The sequence below is a fragment of the Notolepis coatsorum genome (genome assembly GCF_963971535.1).
Source record: "Notolepis coatsorum genome assembly, chromosome: 11".
In the NCBI taxonomy this organism is placed as follows: Eukaryota; Metazoa; Chordata; class Actinopteri; order Aulopiformes; family Paralepididae; genus Notolepis; species Notolepis coatsorum.
The window spans coordinates 76784742-76805367 of NC_140175.1; the positions used below are offsets into that span (position 1 = coordinate 76784742).

The 20626-nt window shown below is 45.5% G+C and overlaps 1 protein-coding gene across 1 annotated transcript in view; it reads right to left on the reverse strand.

Annotated features, from left to right (window-relative positions):
* Positions 1–12301, reverse strand: part of LOC311237162 (NAD(P) transhydrogenase, mitochondrial-like) — a gene marked incomplete at its 5' end in the record, with an annotated part of 51382 nt that extends 39081 nt beyond the window's left edge. The window contains 2 exons of the mRNA XM_084324971.1: positions 11758–11760; positions 12253–12301. Of these exons, the coding sequence (XP_084181097.1) occupies positions 11758–11760; positions 12253–12301 (52 nt within the window). The remainder of the gene's footprint in view (positions 1–11757; positions 11761–12252) is intronic.
* Positions 12302–20626: the final 8325 nt, after the last annotated feature.

Consider the following 20626-nt stretch of genomic DNA (forward strand, 5'->3'; position numbering starts at 1 on the left):
TTCAAAGTGGGGGTCGGGTCCCACTGGGTGGATCCCAGCAGGGGGGGCAGGCTGTGTTCACAGGAGGTGGGCTGTGGGGGGGGGGGGGGGTGCAACAGTAGCAGAGTTGCATAGAGTAGAGGGTTCTAACGTCCTCGTCCATGAGGAGAGGATTTGTGATATAATTTTCACTAACAATTTAGTACTTTTTGAGCTAAAAATTAGCGCCAGACATATGGAGGTTGGAGATTACTGTGGTGGGTCCCCAGCGAAATAATGTCTGTGTAGCGGAACCCCTGGTGGAGAGGAAAGCATGCTATAGCCTGGTCTCCATTGCCCCCTGGCGGAGACTGACAGTACTGCAGGCATGGTTGGGAAGTTTACTTTCAAAATGTAATCCGTTACTTTACACAGTTTTACACTGATTACCTGCTTGAACAAGTACATGGAAATGTAATCCATTAGATGCACCAATCCAGGAACATAATATGATCATTATTATAAAGAAAGTTTTGGCACAGTGCCATATCTTTACATGATTGTTTTTAGAGTTTTGAAGGTTCCTTTTCAAATGTATTCTGTTATGGATTACCTGCTTACAATTGTAATTAGTAATGTAAACCATGGGATTACTACCACATAGTAACGTAACTGTCTGTATGATAGCATGTACAATAATGATGTATATACTGTACCATATACATATTTATTCTTACTGTATATATATATATATATATATATATATATATATATATATACAGGTGCAGCTCGATAAATTTGAATATCGTGGAAAAGTTATTTTATTTCAGTAATTCAATTCAAAAAGCTAAACTCTTGTAGATTATAGATTCATTGCACACAAAGTGAAATATTTCAAGCCTTTATTTGTTTTAATTTTGATGATTATGTCTTACAGCTCATGAAAGCCCAAACTTCTGTATCACCAATAAAAAAATTAAAATAGATGTATTTTTCTTTTGTATATAGAAATGTCGGCCTTCTGAAAAGTATGTTCATGTATGTTCACTCAGTACTTGGTTGGGGCTCCTTTTGCACAAATGACTGCATCAATACAGCTAAATATATAGACTTTTCCACGATATTCTAATTTATCGAGCTGCACCTGTATATATATATATATATATATATATTCAGTGTTTCCCTTATATGCATTCTGCGCCGCTGAATTAGGACCGCCACTGCTATGAACTAGAGTCCAGGGATTCTCAACCTTTCTGCTGCCAAGGCACCCCTGTGTCCAATAAAATATTCCAGGGCACCCCTACATACGATAAAGACTTTTTCGGTCCTGTCTTTTTTGCTACAATGATGACAAAAGTGCTTGCTTTCAAAATAAGGTCTAAATGGCGTTTCAGGTCTAAATGGCTTAGTAGGCCCTACTGTTGACATTACACTGCTTGTAGTAGTCAATCAAATAGCATATATTTTTTAATAAAATTACAGAAAATTATCACTAAAGTGCTATCTGTTGCAGCTGCACTGTTTTCCATTAAAATTGCATATTTGGATAAGTGTGACTGTTGTGAAGGATCAGATTAAACCGAATATATATATTTATTTATGGATATATATTTAATAGTATTTGTATATCGTTTGATATCCCTTGTATATTCTTTGTACATATACACTGAATATCCCTTTAGTCTACTACAGCCCATAATAGTTCATTCTCTCATTGGACAAGAACCTGGCGCCAGCAGACAGGCCCCTTGAGTCAAGTTCAATAGTGCCGACGAACATGTCCCAACTAGCCCCGGTTCCGCGTAGGAATACGGCTACCGAAATACGAATGGTACTATTTGTTCACCGTGCATATAAATATGGCGCAAGTAAAGTAGAACTTTCTTTTTAGTCCATTAGTCCTTTACCCTCCAACCTAGTAACAGACGTGAAGCCTCACCCACGACCCACGTGTGGTGCAGTATGGCCTATTTGGCCCCAGAATAGGCATTGAGACCTCGTGTAAATTCATAGCTGAATTGTCATAGTTTGGCACTGTACCGTCGAGTGGGACGTATTTCTATTAAGTTAATAATAGTCTATTATGTATGGTGCATCGTTCGGTTAGAGTTCTAAAGTGAGCAGCACCCCCATCGTTTCCTCGCGTTATCTAGAGTCTTAACCAGGCTGGGCAGACCACGTGTGGTGCTTTCATCCGAGGAGTTCTGGGCGAGGACGAGTGGACCTGCACATTGGATTACCTACCCGGACGACTGCTGAGCCTATACGGCATGGAATATCTATTTGCTTTGGGTGCTTTGATTTGTGGAGCGGATAACAGCCAACGCCGGTGAGTGTTGGAATTACCCCCCGAGAGGAGCCCCGGTGAGACGGCACTCAACCCAGACCGAGGCCGCCTCGCTTCTCCTTCGTTGTGGACCTACAGCCTACAGCTACCGTCTACAAGAGGGCCCAAGTGTATTCATCTGTGGATCAAGATCCTGCGGGCACTGTGTTCTGTACCTGAATTCTCCCCAGGAATCGTTGGCCAGATGGGATGCAGCTGACGGCTCTCCAAACCCCCCCCCCCCCCTACTGACTTACAACCAGCAGGACCCCTTTAGTATCCCGCTATAATCCTTAAGTACCATCGCTATAGTTCCCTAAAGAACCAGGTTGTATACTTGCTTCCTGCGTAACCAGAGATTGGACATTCAGTGTTGATTTGCCTACGAATACTCATTTGCCTTACAAGTGCATTCAAATCATAAATGTAATTAAGTGAATGTTGTATATACCTTTTGCTATATTAAACCTTCGACTGTTATATTTGTGTGGACCTGATTTCATATGTGGGAAAGTGTTCATCATACTTAGATATCGTGTACTGTATGGCCAGAAGTTAAAGTACATCAAGCGGTAGTGGTTTAATGATACCATACTTATCAATACAGTCAGGGAATTGTACCCCTCAGTTACAGTGACCATTTCTCAAAAACAGAAAATCTTGTATTTCTTTTAAATACAGAAAAGGATCACCAAGTTACCATTTCTCAAAAAATATTAATAAATACAGAAGATAAGCACTCGTTCACTCAGTGGACATTTCTAGCTCAATGCGAGGTCTGCTGCTGCTGCTGGCTAATAATACGGTCAATACGTGGGGAGATCTTTGACAAGGCAACACGCATGTCATCCTCAAGGCTCAACTTGGCCCTATATTTTGTTTTCAGAGCTGTCATGGATGAAAAGCCAGCTTCACACAGATATGTGGTGCTGAATGGAACTGCTGCATCATGAGATACTTGGTACTCAGCACCACACTCAGACCAACATGTTTCCAAGGGCACCTCACTGAAACAAACTCTCCAGGTGGTATCAGATGAGATTTCAATGAGTTCTTCCAAGAGTTTGGATGGAGATGTGTCAGGAAGCTTTGTCTCAATGTTGTCTGTAAAGGGGTTCTTTATCCAGAGTAACTTGGTGATCTTTTTCTGTGTTTTATTAAATAATGATTTTCAGGGTGCCAGGGTGGTGCACGGCCGTCCCGGGTTCGACTCCCGGACCCGGACCCCTTTGCAGAATGTCTTCCCCCATATCTCTCTCCCATCCTTCCTCTCTGCCGGACTTGTCCAATAAACAAATGAAAAAGCTACCAAAACATATAAAAGAAAATTATGATTTTCAGTTTTTGAGAAATGGTCAAACTTACCCAAATGTGGTATTTTCATGGAAAACAGTGCAGCTGCAACAGATAGCACTTTAGTGATCATTTTCTTTAATCATATTAAAAAAAAATATATATATATCTTTTTTTTTAAATCTCAAGGCACCCCTGGCAGCTCTCTGAGGCACCCTAGTGTGCCTAGGCACCCCTGTTGAGAACCGCTGAACTAGACTATTAAAAAATGGGTAGCACTTTATAATAACACCCTGTTATAATACATTTATAAGGTATTTGTAGATAATGAACTAATAATGAACAAACCATTTATATACATTCATAAATGATTATTAAATCATTTATAACTATATTTGTATAACATTTACAAATTGGTTCTACATTATTTATAACTCATTATCAACATTGTTTGTACTTGATTTAATGTTGTTTAATGTGTAGTAACACATTTGTAGATGCTTTGAAAAATGGGTATGAAAAAACAACTATACTGTACCTCCATTTATTTGTTCATGTTCAACAAATGATTTGTTAAGACATTCATAAAACATCTATAAATCATTTGCAGATGCTATTGTGTGCCCTAATCTAAAGTGAAGCCTATTCATCATCAACAAATGTCTAATAGTTTGTTTATTTGTGGACTTTTATGAATACACTCAAATCAATTACCAGACTTGTCTTTTCATGTTCAACAAATGATTTGTTAAGACATTCATAAAACATCTATAAATTATTTGAAGATGCTATTGTGTGCCCTAATCTGAAGTGAAGACTATTCATCATTCATTCATCATTAACAAATGTCTAATAGTTTGTTAATTATTTGTTAACTTTTTCATCACGTTACAAATGTTGTAGACAGCTTTCGGATCCACCCTTCTTTGTGACATAAAACAGTGACAGAATTAGGGTTATAGATAAATGCATTTTTATTAACACAAACAAAGCAACGACCAATAAACATTGTTTATAATAAAAAGAAAAAAGAGTCTCGTTTGACACGCCATGTACATGTAACCTGGGGGACACTAGGACCCAGGAGTATGTAGAGGACTTGAGACTTGAACGTTTTATTTTTTTTTATTATTATCTTTTTCCGATTTTTCTCCCAACCCACCCTTCCTGGTTGTTGCGTACTTTCCCCTACTGTTGGTCCGAGAGACCAGAGACTGTCACATGCTTTCCTCCGACGCATGTGCAGCCAGCCGGCAGGCATAGGCGGCGGGTGAGCTGGACATTAGGGTAGGCTATAGATCGGATGAAACTTGCGCGTAGCGCGCAACATTTTTCTTTTTTGCTTGCACGCAAACGGTGCTGTCCAGGTTCTGATGTCACACCCACATCTAGGCTACTACAGCGAGCCCCACTCATTTCATATAGTGCAAATTAATTGTTCAAATGAAGGCATCCAATATGATTAACCATTGTCTTACCTTAATGCAGCAAAAGTTTCGGATGCGCCTCATTGGGAAAGGCCGTTCACAAGTTGCGGTGCCGACGGCAATGAAGGAAACGTTTTCCATAATTTGGATCTCATCATGCTTTGAAAACAATGTACATAGTAGCTCTAAAAAGTTTCCACGGTTTGATTAACTCTGACTCAGTCTCATCATGCCCTCGTAGAGCAAGCCCTTGGCCTCAGGTGATCCAGTGTTATGCCCAGGCGGCATGTAACTTGGAATGGAGTTCCAGGTCTTGGCAGCTCTCACGGAGAGGGCTGATTTGCTAAATGTACTTGTCCTTAATGGAAATTAGTGTTAGGATGCGAATAGACGCCACCCGGTACAACAGTTCTGAACCCGAACGCGGAACTGCAAGTTTGTTGGTAAAAGACTACACGCGAACCTGGAGGTGAACAATCGGAAAGTGGGGGTGGGGCTAGACTTTGGAGGGTTTTGAAGACCAGACTGGCATCGGTTAGTTTGGTGATGCGGCGTGATTGGTTACTGCCCGCAGTCTGGAATGTTAAACGGCCACCACACCTACTGCCATTGACACCTTGGTTGGCCGACCCTTTGCGTATTGTCACCACCGGGCTGCAGCAGCCCACACGCACACAATATCGTAGCCTAGGCTGCCTATAATAATGCGCAGACTGGGTCGGCATAGCCTCCCCTGGCCTTATATACGCGCCGCCTATGCCGGCAGGCCAGCCTGGCCGCGCAGATTCTCACTGGGAGAGTGTAACGTGTGGGAGGCCGCACTACCTCTCTCCAGATCCTACCCTCGCTGAGCAGGCGCCCCGACCGAACTGTAGGGGTCGCTGTCCACAACGCCCAGGACCCACTCGCCAGCTTTCCCACCCTCTAATACTGCCAATTGTATTAGTGTAAACGGCCAGCCAAGCTGGTGACAACGCCGGGAGCTGGATTCGAACACGCGAATCCAGCATCTCCGGCGTTGGTGACGAACGCAATCTCCGCTACGCCACCTGACCGCCCTGAGACTTGAAAGTTGAAAGTTCACGTTTGTTCTCGTCAGTTTGAATGGAGCTACATGTTATACATTAGCAGATGCAGAGCCAATGAATTGATGCTGCCCCACGCTTTTAAGGTATGAGCAGGCTAAACACCTTTTTTGTTGGTAAATCTATTCCATCCTTTCCGACCTACAACTTAATAGTCCTATATTTTGTGTAGACGTACTTGATGTGGTTGGACCTTTCCTCATTCCTGTGAACGCAGTTGCTGGCTGGCTAATGTGCGCTCAGTATATGTATGTGGGCCGACGTGTATGCTACATGAGGGTAATAATTATTTGTATTTTCAGGCTGTATATGCGCCGATACAGCCTGAAAATACAAATAATTATTACCCTTGTGTCATCATCACAGTACAGTATACTGTAGTTGTTTTTTCATATCCATTTTTCAAAGCATCTACAAATGTGTTACTACACATTAAACAACATTATTTAATGATGAACAAATCAAGTACAAACAATGTTGATAATGAGTTATAAATAATGTAGAACTAATTTGTAAATGTTATACAAATATAGTTATAAATGATTTAATAATCATTTATGACTGTATATAAATGGTTTGTCCATGATTAGTTCATTATCCACTAATGCGTTATAAATACTTTGTAAATGTTGTACAAATATAATTATAAATGATGTAATAATAATTTCTGAATGTATATAAATGGTTTGTTCATGATTCGTTCATTATCTACAAATACCTTATAAATGTATCCATCCATCTCATCTACAAAAAGTTATTTTACTTCAAAAAAGATTTGTTAGACTGGCAACCCTCTCAGATCGATTTGAACCATCTGCTCCTCTTTTCAAGAAATTAAACATTCTGACTGTGTCTGAGGTTAATTCTTTACAGATATGTATATTTGTGTACAAATGCATTCATGATTACATTCTACCAAATGGTTTTAATAGTTTTTTTTCTTTTAATTCAGATGTTCATTCATATGCTACACGTCAGTCCAGGGACCTGAATATACCTTATTGTGGTACTTCACGTAGGCAGTTCTCAGTGAGGTATAGAGGGTCCAATCTTTGGAATGCAGCTGATCCTATGCTAAGGAAATCTCCATCTCTGCTTATTTTTAAAGCAAACTACAAAAAAATTCTCATCCAAAAGTAGTAAATAGATAACAGGTCATACATGTAGGTATGCATTTGGTTATGTGGGTGGGTAGGTTTGTAGGCAGGTGGGTGGGTTGTTATATATTATTATGTACACAGTATATGCATGTATGTACTGTGTGTATGTATGTTTGTATTAACACAAATCTTTTAATGTATTCTGGTATTTTATAATATGCATATTTTTGTATTTTTGTATGTTTGATTTTATAAAACAGGGGACGTTCTTGATAAGCCTCTAGGCTTCTAACTTCTCCTTCACAATCGTTATAACTTATTATGTATTGTTTTTACTTCTGTTTAACTGTGTTAATAAACAAACAAACAAACAAAACAAAATGTATTATAACAGGGTGTTATTATAAAGTGCTACCAATTTTTTTTATTAAAAAATGTAACCTATGCCACTGAGACTTCTTAGATGTAAAGTGCTGTTGTGTGTTATGATTTGTGTATGTTAGACAGTTAGTATGTTAGTATTATATTATCTATTAAATCATCTATATTTATGTTCAATACAAATAGTGTACAAGTGTTGAGGCATGTCATTAATCTTGACATTTACTTTGATTACAACTACACTGCAAACAAATATTATCTTATCAAGTGGACATATCTTGTATTTGGTACAATAAGTCTATTGAGTAGAATCATCTTGAATTATCTTATCCCACTGGCAGATCATTTAGCTTTTTTTTGTCAATTTAATCTTGTTTTGAGAAAACAAGATTAACATTTTCTTAAAACAAGATTAAATTGACCAAAATCAAGAAGAAAATAAGCAAAATTATCTGTGGAATAAGATAATTCAAGATAATTCTACTCAATATTGGTCTTATTGTACCAAATACAAGATATTTTCACTTGATAAGATTTCTTTTTTTGCAGTGTACAAATATGCAGCTACCTGGGCCTCCAGAGCACTTCTAGTGTCAGCGGACACAACAAAAACATGCTAGCAAATTCACACGCACATGACTCCATGAACATGAATAACCTATCTCGAACAATTCGAAGGTAGTTTTAAGTTATTTCTCCGGCAGCGTGCGCTAATATGGATTCCGGTGGCACGTGCGCACGCATAAATATGGATTCCGGCAGACTTTACGTGTATACTTTCGGCAGCCCACTTGTCCTTCCGCATTGCTCTGATTGGCCGAGCGCGCGCATACGCCATGAGCCGTGACGCGCTCCTCAGCCAGCTCCTCAGCCAGGCTCCGCTTAAGGCAATTTATACAAATGGAAGTATTGATTACGCCGTAACGAATCATTAAAAAAATATACCCTTAATTGGAATATGTTGCGCCTTTACACATATGTTGGATTATGTAATTGGTTTGTCATGACAAACCAATAAAAAATCGCGAATTAACCGGTGGCTACAACAACACACAGTTACTAATCTACATGCATCATTGCTTACAACTGGACACGGACGTGTTAAACAGCAATCAATTAATTTAATATAACAGTCCGGTTCTGTGTTTGTTTGTGTCTGTAGATTGTTGGTGAACAACTAACTTTAGGTTAGTTTAACGCGTCCGTGTCCAGACTAAACAATGATGCATGTAGATAGTTACTGTGTTAATTCGCGATTTTTTATTGGTTTGTCATGACAAACCAATTACATAATCCAACATATGTGTAAAGGCACAACATATTCCAGTTAAGGGTATATTTTTTTAATGATTCGTTACGGTGTAATCAATACTTCCATTTGTATAAATTGCCTTAAGCGGAGCCTGGCTGAGGAGCTGGCTGAGGAGCGCGTTGCGGCTCATGCGCATGCGCGCGCTCGGCCAATCAGAGCAATGCGGAAGGACAAGTGGGCTGCCGAAAGTATACACGCGCCCTGGGCGTTAGGGGGTGGGAAACTGATGGGTGGGGATCGGGCGTTGTGGACAGCGACTCCTACAGGTCGGTTTGTGCGCCTGCGCAGTAGAATCAGGAAGCGATGGGGGCGGCGCCCCTCCAAAGCGCAGACCCCTGACGCTGAAAGATCGCGCCGCGCAGGTGAAAAGATGCGACTGCTGTTACCTCGAGTATCGGAGGGGACTCGTGCTATGTATGACTTAGTCCACATTGCAGCCGGCTTGTGGGAGGCAAGAAACAGCATTCGAGACAGGGGAGGGTTGAATTGGATGATACGAAATTGGGATGGGAGAAAAATAGAAAATGGGAGAAAAAGTGGATAATTTTTATATATACATATACAATATACATATTATATATATTATATATATTATATATATATGGTAGTTGATAGCCTACTCCATTTGAAATTCCATAGCAACGAGACATCTTTATAAAAAAGAATCCACGCCAACTTCACTGAAATCAATATAAAATACCCTAGAATTGTCTGTATTCATCCTATATTTTTCCCGGCGGTGCAACCTGCTGTATAAAAGCAATAATATGTATTGTTATTGCTTAAATGTTCTCAAAACATATAAAATACGGAATGTGGAATGGCATCTAACATCTCCCCTATAGAGGCCTTGCAGAGAATGTTTATTTAGTTCTTCCAACCTTGCTGCCTGTTACCGCCGGTAGCCACTTTAGAAAGAAAATGCCTAATTTATGTGCAGAAGTAGAGTAGGTAAAACACTGAAAAAGTGTGATAGTACTGTTCCACTGTGACACCAAATTATTAAGTTTTTGTTGATATAAACAAACCAATGTCCCTTCCCTTGCCATGTACAAAACAATGGTTGCTATGTTACAGACAGCCATGCTGGAAGACAGGGAACTACACAACATTCCGTGCAAGGCCTCTATTACTAGCTGTGCAATATGTGGACATTATTGGCAATGTCTCAACAGAGTGTAGGCTTTGAGATCTAAGCCCTACCGGTATTTCTGGAACGGCTGCCAAATATGGGTCCTGGCTGGATGGGGTTCAATAGCAGCATGGAAGGAACCAGACAGCTGATCCCAGCTCTGGCTCCAGGGCAGCACATGGAGAATGCAGATGCGTGTTTGGAGGTACGTATCGTGTAAAGGTAGAGGAGAGAGAGAGAGAGAGAGAGAGAGAGAGAGAGAGAGAGAGAGAGAGAGAGAGAGAGAGAGAGAGAGAGAGAGAGAGAGAGAGAGAGAGAGAGAGAGAGAGAGAGAAAAGGAGTGTGTGTGTGTGTGTTGTGTAAATGTATTCGCATGCATATGTTCATGAGTTTGTGTATGCGTGTGTCTGCTTACGTGTGTGTGTGTGTGTGTGTGTGTGTGTGTGTGTGTGTGTGTGTGTGTGTGTGTGTGTGTGTGTGTGTGTGTGTGTGTGTGTGTGTGTGTGTGTGTGTGTGTGTGTGTGTGAGTGTGTGTGTGTGTGAGTGTGTGTGTGTGTGTGTGAGTGTGTGTGTGTGTGTGTGTGTGAGTGTGTGTGTGTGTGTGTGTGAGTGTGTGTGTGTGTGTGTGTGTGTGTGAGTGCTTGCCCAGATGCCCAGAGGACCGGACGTAGGGAGGAAACAGTAAATGATGCCACTGGTAGGAAAAACACAACAGAACATAAATGACCCTGCTGGACTGGCAGGACATCAGAGTCCCCCGGCAGAGAGAGAGAGAGAGAGAGAGAGAGAGAGAGAGAGAGAGAGAGAGAGAGAGAGAGAGAGAGAGAGAGAGAGAGAGAGAGAGAGAGAGAGAGAGAGAGAGAGAGAGAGAGAGGGCAGGAATAGAGAGAGGGGGGCAGAGAGAGAGGACAGATAGAGATAGAGAGGGGGCAGAGTTAGAGGGGAGTGGGAGAGAGGGAGAGAGGGAGATAGAGGACATACAACTGTATATAGAGAGAGAGGACAGAGGGAGGCACAAGAAGAGCAGGCTGTAGACATGATGGGAGAGGGAGGGTGTGTCTGTTCTGGCAGACCTGAGCGGGACATTTCTAAATATCTTCAAGTACAGGGAGTATCTTGCCAACCCTCCAGGTTTGGCCCGGAGTCTCCGGTAATCAGCCTGTCTCCGGAGAGAATCCAAACCTGGAGAGTTTTACTTGTGACGGTTTAAGTGACCAGTCACAGCTGCAGAAGTAGAATTTGATGTGGTGAATTATCAAGTGCGAAGTTATGGTTTGTAAATGGACTTGTCCCAGTGGTTAATGACTTGAGTATAGTGCACACCTGTTCGACGGTGATTCCGAAGTTAATGGGACATGCGCGCAGACAGAGGAGCGGAGCTAAATTCGGAAAAGCGTCAAATGTTTCATAGTAGCTCTACATTACCAGAACAGAATGGTGCCATTTGCAAGTCTGTTTATGTAAAGAGGGTGTGAGAAAGACACCGACCCACGCGTTAGTTTCAAGTTTCTTTATTAGTTGTCATACAAAAGTACAGAATACTTTTATATAAAATGCTTCTTTCTGTTTTGCTCCAGAGATTGTGCTAGATAAAAATAGATAAGTATAAAATAAGTATAATAAGTATAAAATAGAAGTCAAGTACGTAGACAAAAGTGTTCAATATATACATATATACAATATACAATGCAGAGTAGTTACTCAGAACATGTAGGCCTACACCTTATTATGGCAACATACGGTCTGCAAACAGAGGATACAGAGGATACAGAAGAGAACGCATGCAAACAGCTGATTCTCCCCACTGGCAGTGCTTTTAAAGCCTTGTTTTTTCAACCATCTGTCATTTCCATGGGTGACTGGCTTGTCTTAGTTCACAGTTTTGAGTGTTAACAGACCCATCAGAGACCTGAATGTATGTACTGCATGAGAGCACTGGAAAAGGGAGTTTTTCCATAATATGGAACTGTTAACAAAGAGAGGGCACGCCCAAACAATTTTTTTTATCAAATATTTCTTTTATTTTCTTTCTTTTCTTCCACATGAAACAAGACAACACAACACAGCAACAATAACAATAAACAGGACTTCACAGGGACATAGTACTAACCCTAACAACGATAATGACAATGGAAAAAACTTAAATTAATAAAACAGAATACAAAAATAAAATTGTGTTATCACAGACACCACAAAATACATTTCTTCCCCCATCTATGACCACTCTTAACAGACCCAACATCCTGGAACCTCCCTCCTCTATGACCGCTCTCATTAGACCCATCCTGGAACCTCCCTCCTATATGACCACTCTCATTAGACCCAGCATCCTGGAACCTCCCTCCTCTATGACCGCTCTCATTAGACCCAGCATCCTGGAACCTCCCTCCTATATGACCACTCTCATTAGACCCAGCATCCTGGAACCTCCCTCCTCTATGACCGCTCTCATTAGACCCATCCTGGAACCTCCCTCCTATATGACCGCTCTCATTAGACCCAGCATCCTGGAACCTCCCTCCTCTATGACCACTCTTAACAGACCCAGCATCCTGGAACCTCCCTCCTCTATGACCGCTCTCATTAGACCCAGCATCCTGGAACCTCCCTCCTCTATGACCACTCTTAACGATAGGTTATGTATATAACCTAGTTATATGAGTACTGGCTGAGCGTCCCGCTCTTAAAGCCTATCGAGATACCCCTTATCTCATGTACCTATTGTACTCCATCACGGAAAAAACACGTACACCCACACCTGACCGGGTCCCGCCTCTATGGAGGCGCAGCCTATAAGACCGTAACCATGGTCACCAATACACCCTTCCTCGCCAAAATCCCGTTCCAGTAAAATATCCCTCAAAAGGGAACTCAGGGCCGCTTAAGAGCGGGACGCTCAGCCAGTACTCATATAACTAGGTTATATACATAACCTATCATTATATATTCGTACTTGGCTTATCGCGTCCCGCTCTTAAAGCCTATCGAGATATGGCTTAGAGCGGACGCGAGGCCCGACAGATGTACCCCCTGAGGACCCGTAAGCCCACATCAAGGGGTTTGGGGAGCCCTGTCACCCCATCCTTCCTAATGAAGGGGGGGCGCAGTCAACTCCACCTGAGTGCGAGCAAGAGGGAACTAGAACCCCTTGAACACACAGCACAGGCGGAACCAAGTGTGACCTAACACACTGTGGCCCATACCCACACACTCCTGCTACCCTACCAAAGGACGGGAAGCAGGAAAGGCCACAGACCCCAGAACCGCCTGGGAGACAGAACCCCCGGTCATGTCCATGAGGTAAAACCTTACAAAGGGGCCCGGGGAGGACCATGAAGCTGCAGCACAGATGTCCTCCACCGAGGCCCCACCCAGGAGAGCGGCAGAGGCAGCCACCCCACGAGTGGAGTGCGCCCTGATGCCCCCAGGGGGATCCTGCCCAGCCAATGTGTAGCAGAGGGCAATTCCCTCGCACAACCAATGGGACAGGCGCTGTTTCGACAGTGCCTTACCGGCACGAGAACCACCGTAACAGACAAAAAGCTGATCAGTAACCCTGAGGTCCTGAGTACGGCTGAGGTAAATTCCCAAAGCACGGACCGGACATGACAGGTGAAGGCCCGCATCTAACTCACTAGCGTGAGGAGGAGGACGAAACGCCTGAACCACAATATCCCGGGAGCGGAAGGAACTCCGGATATTCTTAGGCATGAAAGCAGAATTAGGTTGCAGAGTGGCACCGCAATCGGCCCGAAAAGACAGGCACTCTGGACGTACCGAGAGAGCACAGAGCTCACCCACGCGTTTAGCGGAAGTGACAGCCAGCAGGAACGCGGTCTTGAAAGACAGCCGTTCCAACGGCACCTGCTCGAGCGGCTCAAACGGGGCCAAGGACAACCGACCGAGGACCAATTGAAGATCCCAAGTCGGAGCCAAGGAGCGTTGCACCGGCTTAACGCGTCGAGCGCCAAGCAGGAAACGCTTCACAAGAGGGTGGCTGAACAAGACAGTCCCCTCAATTCCCTCATGATAGGAGGATATAGCCGCTGCATATTTTTGTATTTGTATTTATTGGTTTAAAATACAGAGACAGTGCATATTAAGGAACATTTGACTGTAAATATATATACCCTCACCGTCGAAGCCGACAGTCTACCAAGAAGAGACTGGAGAGGAGATAACTCAGGACAGCATCCAGGGGGCAGGAGACTGGGTCCCAGCCCCCCGCCTTACACCACTCTTGGAACGCACGCCATCTGCCCGCGTAAAGCGCGACAGTGGAGGGAGCATGTGCATTCCGGATGGTATCAACCACCGAAGGGTCCATCCTCTCCAGACTCACCCTCCCACCAGCCACACCAACAGTCGTTGGCCCAACATCGGGTACTGGAACAGTGACCCGTCGTGCTGTGAGAGGGCCGTCGCCGACCAAGGAATGACCCAAGGAGGAGCGACCAGAAGCTGGATCAAGACCGGGAACCACACTGCCGTGCCCCGGTCCGGCGGGACCAGGATCACTGTCCTGCGCTCCCTCCGTATACGCTCCAACAGCTGACTCAACAGCTGTACAGGAGGAAAGGCGTACAGAAGACCGGGCGGCCATGGAAAGGTCGAGAAGGCATCCACCCCCAAGGGGGGATGATCTGCTCGACTGAGCGAGAACCACAAGGGGCACTTGTGAGAGCGTCGGCACGCAAACAGATCTACCGAGGCCTCCCCGAACCGATCCCAGATCTGTCTGACTATGTCGGGGCGGAGTTCCCACTTGTCGTAATGAGGACCGCCCGAGACATCATATCCGCGCCCATATTCTCTGTACCAGGAATGTGGAGCGCCCTCAGACTGCGCAGCCTGCGGGATGCCCATAGCCAAAGTTCGACCGCCGCCCGGAGCAGGCGGATGGAACGAGTCCCACCCTGCCTGTTGATATACGCCGCTGCCGTCATACTGTCTGTCCTGACCAAAACTTGTTCGCCTACCACCAGGTGGTCGAACCGTTTGAGGACCAGGAGGACCGCCTTCAATTCCAACACATTGATATGCGGGGTAGATGGGCCAGCATGAACCTCCGTCCAGCTGCCCCCCACTGCGTGGGTCCGACACGTCCCTCCCCAACCCGTGAGAGAGGCGTCGGTGAAGACCGTGACGTGTGAGCGCCTGCTGCCCATGGGGACCCCAATGGTGAGGATACCCAGCCTCCTCCAGTGGGCGAGATCTCCCCATATCGACAAAGGAACCGTCAACCGTTTCCATTTGTCCCTCACCGGATCTATTCTCATAGAGAGAAACCACCTCTGTATCCTCCTCATGAAGAGGAGGCCAAGAGGAACCACCGTGTGAGCAGATGCCATCATGCCGAGCAGACGCATCACTTGCAGCACCGTGACCGTCCCTCCCAGACGGAAACCCCTGAGCGCGTGACGGATAGACACCTGGCGCTGCTCCGAGAGGGTTGCAATCATGGACCTTGACCTCAACGTCAAGCCCAAGTACTCCACCTGTTGACTGGGAAGAGGGGTACTCTTCTTCCAATTCACAGCAAAACCCAGGCTGGTGAGGAATTCCACCACCAGCCTGGTATGAGACCTGGCAACCTCCTCCGAACGACTGAGGAGTAGAACGTCGTCGAGATAGAATAGAACTCGTATCCCCCGACGACGTAAAGGCTCCAGCGCAGTCGCCACGCACTTGGTGAATGTGCGGGGAGCCAGAGAATAACCGAACGGCATCCTCTGGTACTCGTACGCTACGCCCTGAAACAGGAACCGTAGGAACTTCCTGTGAGGAGGGAAAATCGGGACGTGAAAATACGCATCCTTCAGGTCTATGGAGGTGAACCAGTCTCCCCTTCTGACAGCAAGCAGAAGGAGTTTGACGGTCAACATTCTGAACGGTCTCGCTACAATCAACCGATTGAACGCGGACAGATCCAGTATAGGTCTGACCCCCCCTGTTTTCTTGGGTACCAGAAAATAAAGGGAGTAGACGCCTGACATCGCGTCCTCTCTCGGAACCACAATGGCGGCCTGCTTCGCCAACAGAGATTGGATCTCGTCGGCCAGGGCTGTCACTGCGTCTGACCCTGACAATAGGGTCGGCACCAAACCTGAGAACGGAGGGTGGGGTTGTGCGAACTGCAACACAAGCCCCTGCCTCAACGTTCTGTCCATCCACCCCACAAGACGGCATTCTTGTCGCCATATGTGAAAATAATCCCACAGCGCACCCGCCGTCAACTGACGCTGGGCCGCAAGGAACAGTAGATAGTTGGCCCGGTCCCTCCCGCTGTGCGACGCACCCAAGGGGGGACCCCGACAGAAAGGGCCGGTTTGATACGGGAGAAGCTGTCATCAAACTGGTTGACACACACCCCCCCCTGAACACCCCTCTAGCGCATGCTGAGGAGTTGTTCCGCAGCTAGACACGCAAGGCATGAGGACCCCATGGGCTCCTACACGCCGAAGCCCTGCAGTGATATTGCTACCACCCAAATCACGCTCGCCTCTTCTTTGCAGACCACTGCCGCTGTGACGGGAGTGGGAGGCATCAGCGCGATACCCCGCCTGGCGAAGGCGAGGCCGGGGTAACCCTTGCTGTGCATTCAACAGAAGAGGCCTCGAGTCCCCCTGCTGACCACTGTAGCTAGTGGCAGCTGTAACACCAGGCTCATCCAACACACAACGTGTGGTGCAGGAACCACGCAACAGAACATTCTCACGGACAGACCCAGGCTCAGCCATCAACTGGGTGTCAGCCCCTGTCCCCATGAGAAGTGAAGAATGGGGCCGCATGCGCTTCAAGGAAGGTTCGCGGCCCGCAGCCAAAGGAGAACGATCAGAGCCCCGCTTCCGTGGGTAACAGAGAGAGGATTGAACGGGGAGCGGGCTGCTCGCGGCAAAGTGACGATGGCTTGTTTTACCAAACTCGAATTCACCCAAAATGGCCGATCCCTCGGCCGCCAAGGCTGTCGGCCTTGTGGGACCCTGTTGACTCTCCACCCAGGGCACCACTGGCGGGGGAAACATGGCCGCCTGTCGAGGATCTCGCCACAGTCGTTGACGAGACCGTGCTCCCACCTCTGGCTGCACAGCGTGAGGCGGTGTAGGACCCAGATCAACAACCGCCTGCGCCTCCACAGAATGCCCAAAAAGACTATCTGTGGAAAAAGGAGTCGTGAGGAGAGAAAACCTATCCTCTTCCCCAAGAGGAGATTGCTCCAACCAAACATGCCTAACAACCAACGTTGATAGCATCCTAATAGACTAGGCAGAATTTCAGAAAATGTGCTTGTATAAAGTGCTGAAGGCATTTCGTGTTTATTTTTGGTACACAACATTTCTAGGGGTATTAAGGGGTGCTGAATCTAAATCTGCTGTATACCAAGTTCAAAAATGTCAAATAAGGCCTCAAAATTGAGAAATCCAACATGGCCGCCAGCACCAGGCCCTCTCTCCACAAAAACAGGTTCTAAACCCACAGTTTTTATTCTACTGACATGAAACTTTGCACAGAACATCTGCACCTATGGAGGAAGAAAGTAGGAATATAGCTGGGGTGCAACCATGAGTAACAGGGTGTTTTTGACTGTCTAACTGTAATCTTTGTATAGGCGAGGATAAAAAAAATTACATTTCTTCAGTGTTTGCAGGAATACTACAGCAATTTGGTAATAACTGTACAGTGTTGGACACCAACATTCGAATCCCCCAAGTCTTAGCTTTCTTCAGGTACCAAGTTTATGCAAGTAGCTCTTATAAATCTGGATATATAAGCATTTTAATGTAAGCATGCTGTTTTAGGTGAATTTTCTAAAAATAAATGGTGGGGCTTAATGAGTTAAGTGTGACTACACAAGGTACAAACCTGAATTAAATGTGCTTTTGTAAGTTTTCTTACATACATCAACAAGGACGTAGTCACACCGGAGATTCAAGAATCCATACTTGGCGCAGAACACCTTGGACAGGCACAACTGAACATGTTTGTGGACAAACGTTTGTGTGAACCTCCAGATAGTGACCAGCACCTGAACCTGAAATCACCCATTCGAAAGAACAAAGCCAAGACATTTGCCTCTTTGTATGAAGTTGTGCAACTTTCCAAGAACAAGCAAAACACCATCAAAGTGGACAGGCAGATTCTACAAAGGCTCATCACAGCTTACAGAGCAGGTCGTAAGGTAGACCTTGACAATATCCTCCAGCATGAGCTCATGCCCATCCCGCCATCTCTGGCCACAACTAACGGGAGTCTACATTCCACCAACAAGTCTGTGTTAGCAAATATACTGACGAAACAAGTTAAAACCCCTGCAGATCTTACCCTTCAGGGACCCAGCTGTCTGGTCATTGATGGCCAAGCTCTGGTAATGGCACTCGGAAAGCCACCTGACACTACAACATTTGGTGACTATGCCAACAAGTTCATTGACACCGTGTTGAAGATGGGAGCAAAATACCAGAGGGTAGATGTCGTCTTTGACAGATACCATGACCAATCCATAAAAACAGGCGCAAGGGTGAAACGCAAACAGCGCCACAGACCAGTACGTTGTGAAATCGTGTTAAACTTCAATATGAACAGGCTGACTCTAGAGCTATGTGGCAGGGCCTCAGAATGATGACAGATTACAAAGGCACCTCCCTCAAACTGAACAGTGACATCCAACTGGCAAATGATCTCAATACCTTCTATGCGAGGTTTGAGGCTGGGAATAACAGCACCAGCCTACAAACCACTGCAATTGAGGGGGGGGGGGCACTGCTGATGGAGACTCAGTGTTCAGAATAACAGAACATGAGGTGAGGAGGACGTTTAAGAAAGTGAATATCAGGAAGGCAGCAGGACCGGATGGTATCCCCGGCCGCGTCTAAAAGTCTGTGCCGACCAACTGGCCCCGGTATTCACTGACATATTTAACCTGTCCTTAGAACAGGCTGTCTTCCCCACCTGTCTGAAGAAGTCCAACATTATCCCTGTACCCAAAAAATCCAAGCCTGCTTGCCTCAACGACTACCGCCCTGTAGCTCTCACCTCTATAGCCATGAAGTGCTTTGAGAAGCTAGTAAAGGGCTACATCTGTTCCTCCCTCCCCATCAACCTGGACCCCCTGCAATTTGCATACCGCCCCAACAGGTCCACGGAGGACGCCATAGCCCATGTGCTGCACACAGCAGCATCACACCTGGACAAGAGGCAGGGGAACTATGTGAGAATGCTATTAATCGACTACAGCTCAGTATTCAATACCATAGTCCCCTCCAAACTCATAGCCAAGCTCAGGGACCTGGGCTTGAACTATGAACTCTGCCAGTGGGTCTTGGACTTCCTGACAGGCAAACCCCAGGTGGTGAGAGCAGGCAACTGCACCTCCTCATCCATCACTCTCAACATAGGGGCCCCCCAGGGCTGTGTCCTGAGTCCCCTCCTCCACTCCCTGTACACACATGACTGTGTGGCACAGCGGAACAACAACACAATCATCAAATTGGCTGACGACACAGTAGTGGTGGGCCTGATCTCTGCAAACGACGAGAGGGCCTACCTGGAAGAGGTTAAGGTTCTAGCGGGATGGTGTCAAGAGAACAGCCTCTCCCTGAACGCCAGCAAAACAAAGGAGATGATTGTGGACTTCAGGAGGTCGGGGTCAGGGACTACAGCCCCCTCAGCATCGACGGGGCACCGGTTGAGAGAGTGAACAGTTTTAAGTACCTCAGAGTCCACATATCCGAGGACTTGACATGGACAACACACATTGACAGTGTTATCAAGAAGGCACGACAACGCCTCTACTTCCTTAGCGCTTAAAGGACGACTCCACTTTTTTTGGAAATTAGCTTATTTAACATCTTCCCTGGAGTTAGACAAGAAGATACATACCTTTTTTGTCTCTGTGCGTGCATTTTAGCTTTGGGAATAGATGCTCCGTTAGCATAGCTTAGCTTCATCACTGGAAGTGGGGGAGGACAGTAGCCTTACAGTGCCTTACAGTGTATTGCAAGGTCTGACATTGACCAAACTTGATATGCATGACCTTGGTGGGCTCTAGGTCAACTCCTGAAAAGGGGGTCAATGTCAGACTTTGCAATCAAAGTTAGGGGGCTAATAACCCTTGCCATAATTTCAGTGCGCCCCCTAACTTTTGATTGCAAGGTCTGACATTGACCCCCTTTTCAGGAGTTGACCTAGAGCCCACCAAGGTCATGCATATCAAGTTTGGTCAATGTCAGACCTTGCAATACACTGTAAGGCACTGTAAGGCTACTGTCCTCCCCCACTTCCGGTGATGAAGCTAAGCTATGCTAACGGAGCGTCTATTCCCAAAGCTAAAATGCACGCACAGAGACAAAAAAGGTATGCATCTTCTTGTCTAACTCCAGGGAAGATGTTAAATAAGCTAATTTCCAAAAAAAGTGGAGTCGTCCTTTAAGGAAGTTCAACGTGAGTCAGAAGATCCTCAAGAACTTCTACTCATGCACAATAGAGAGCATCCTGACTGGCAATATCACCTCCTGGTTTGGGAATAGCACTGCACAAGACCGCAGCAGACTACAGAGAGTGGCCCGTTCGCCTTTTCCTTAATGATAAGCAAGCAGTGCAAGAATGCGGA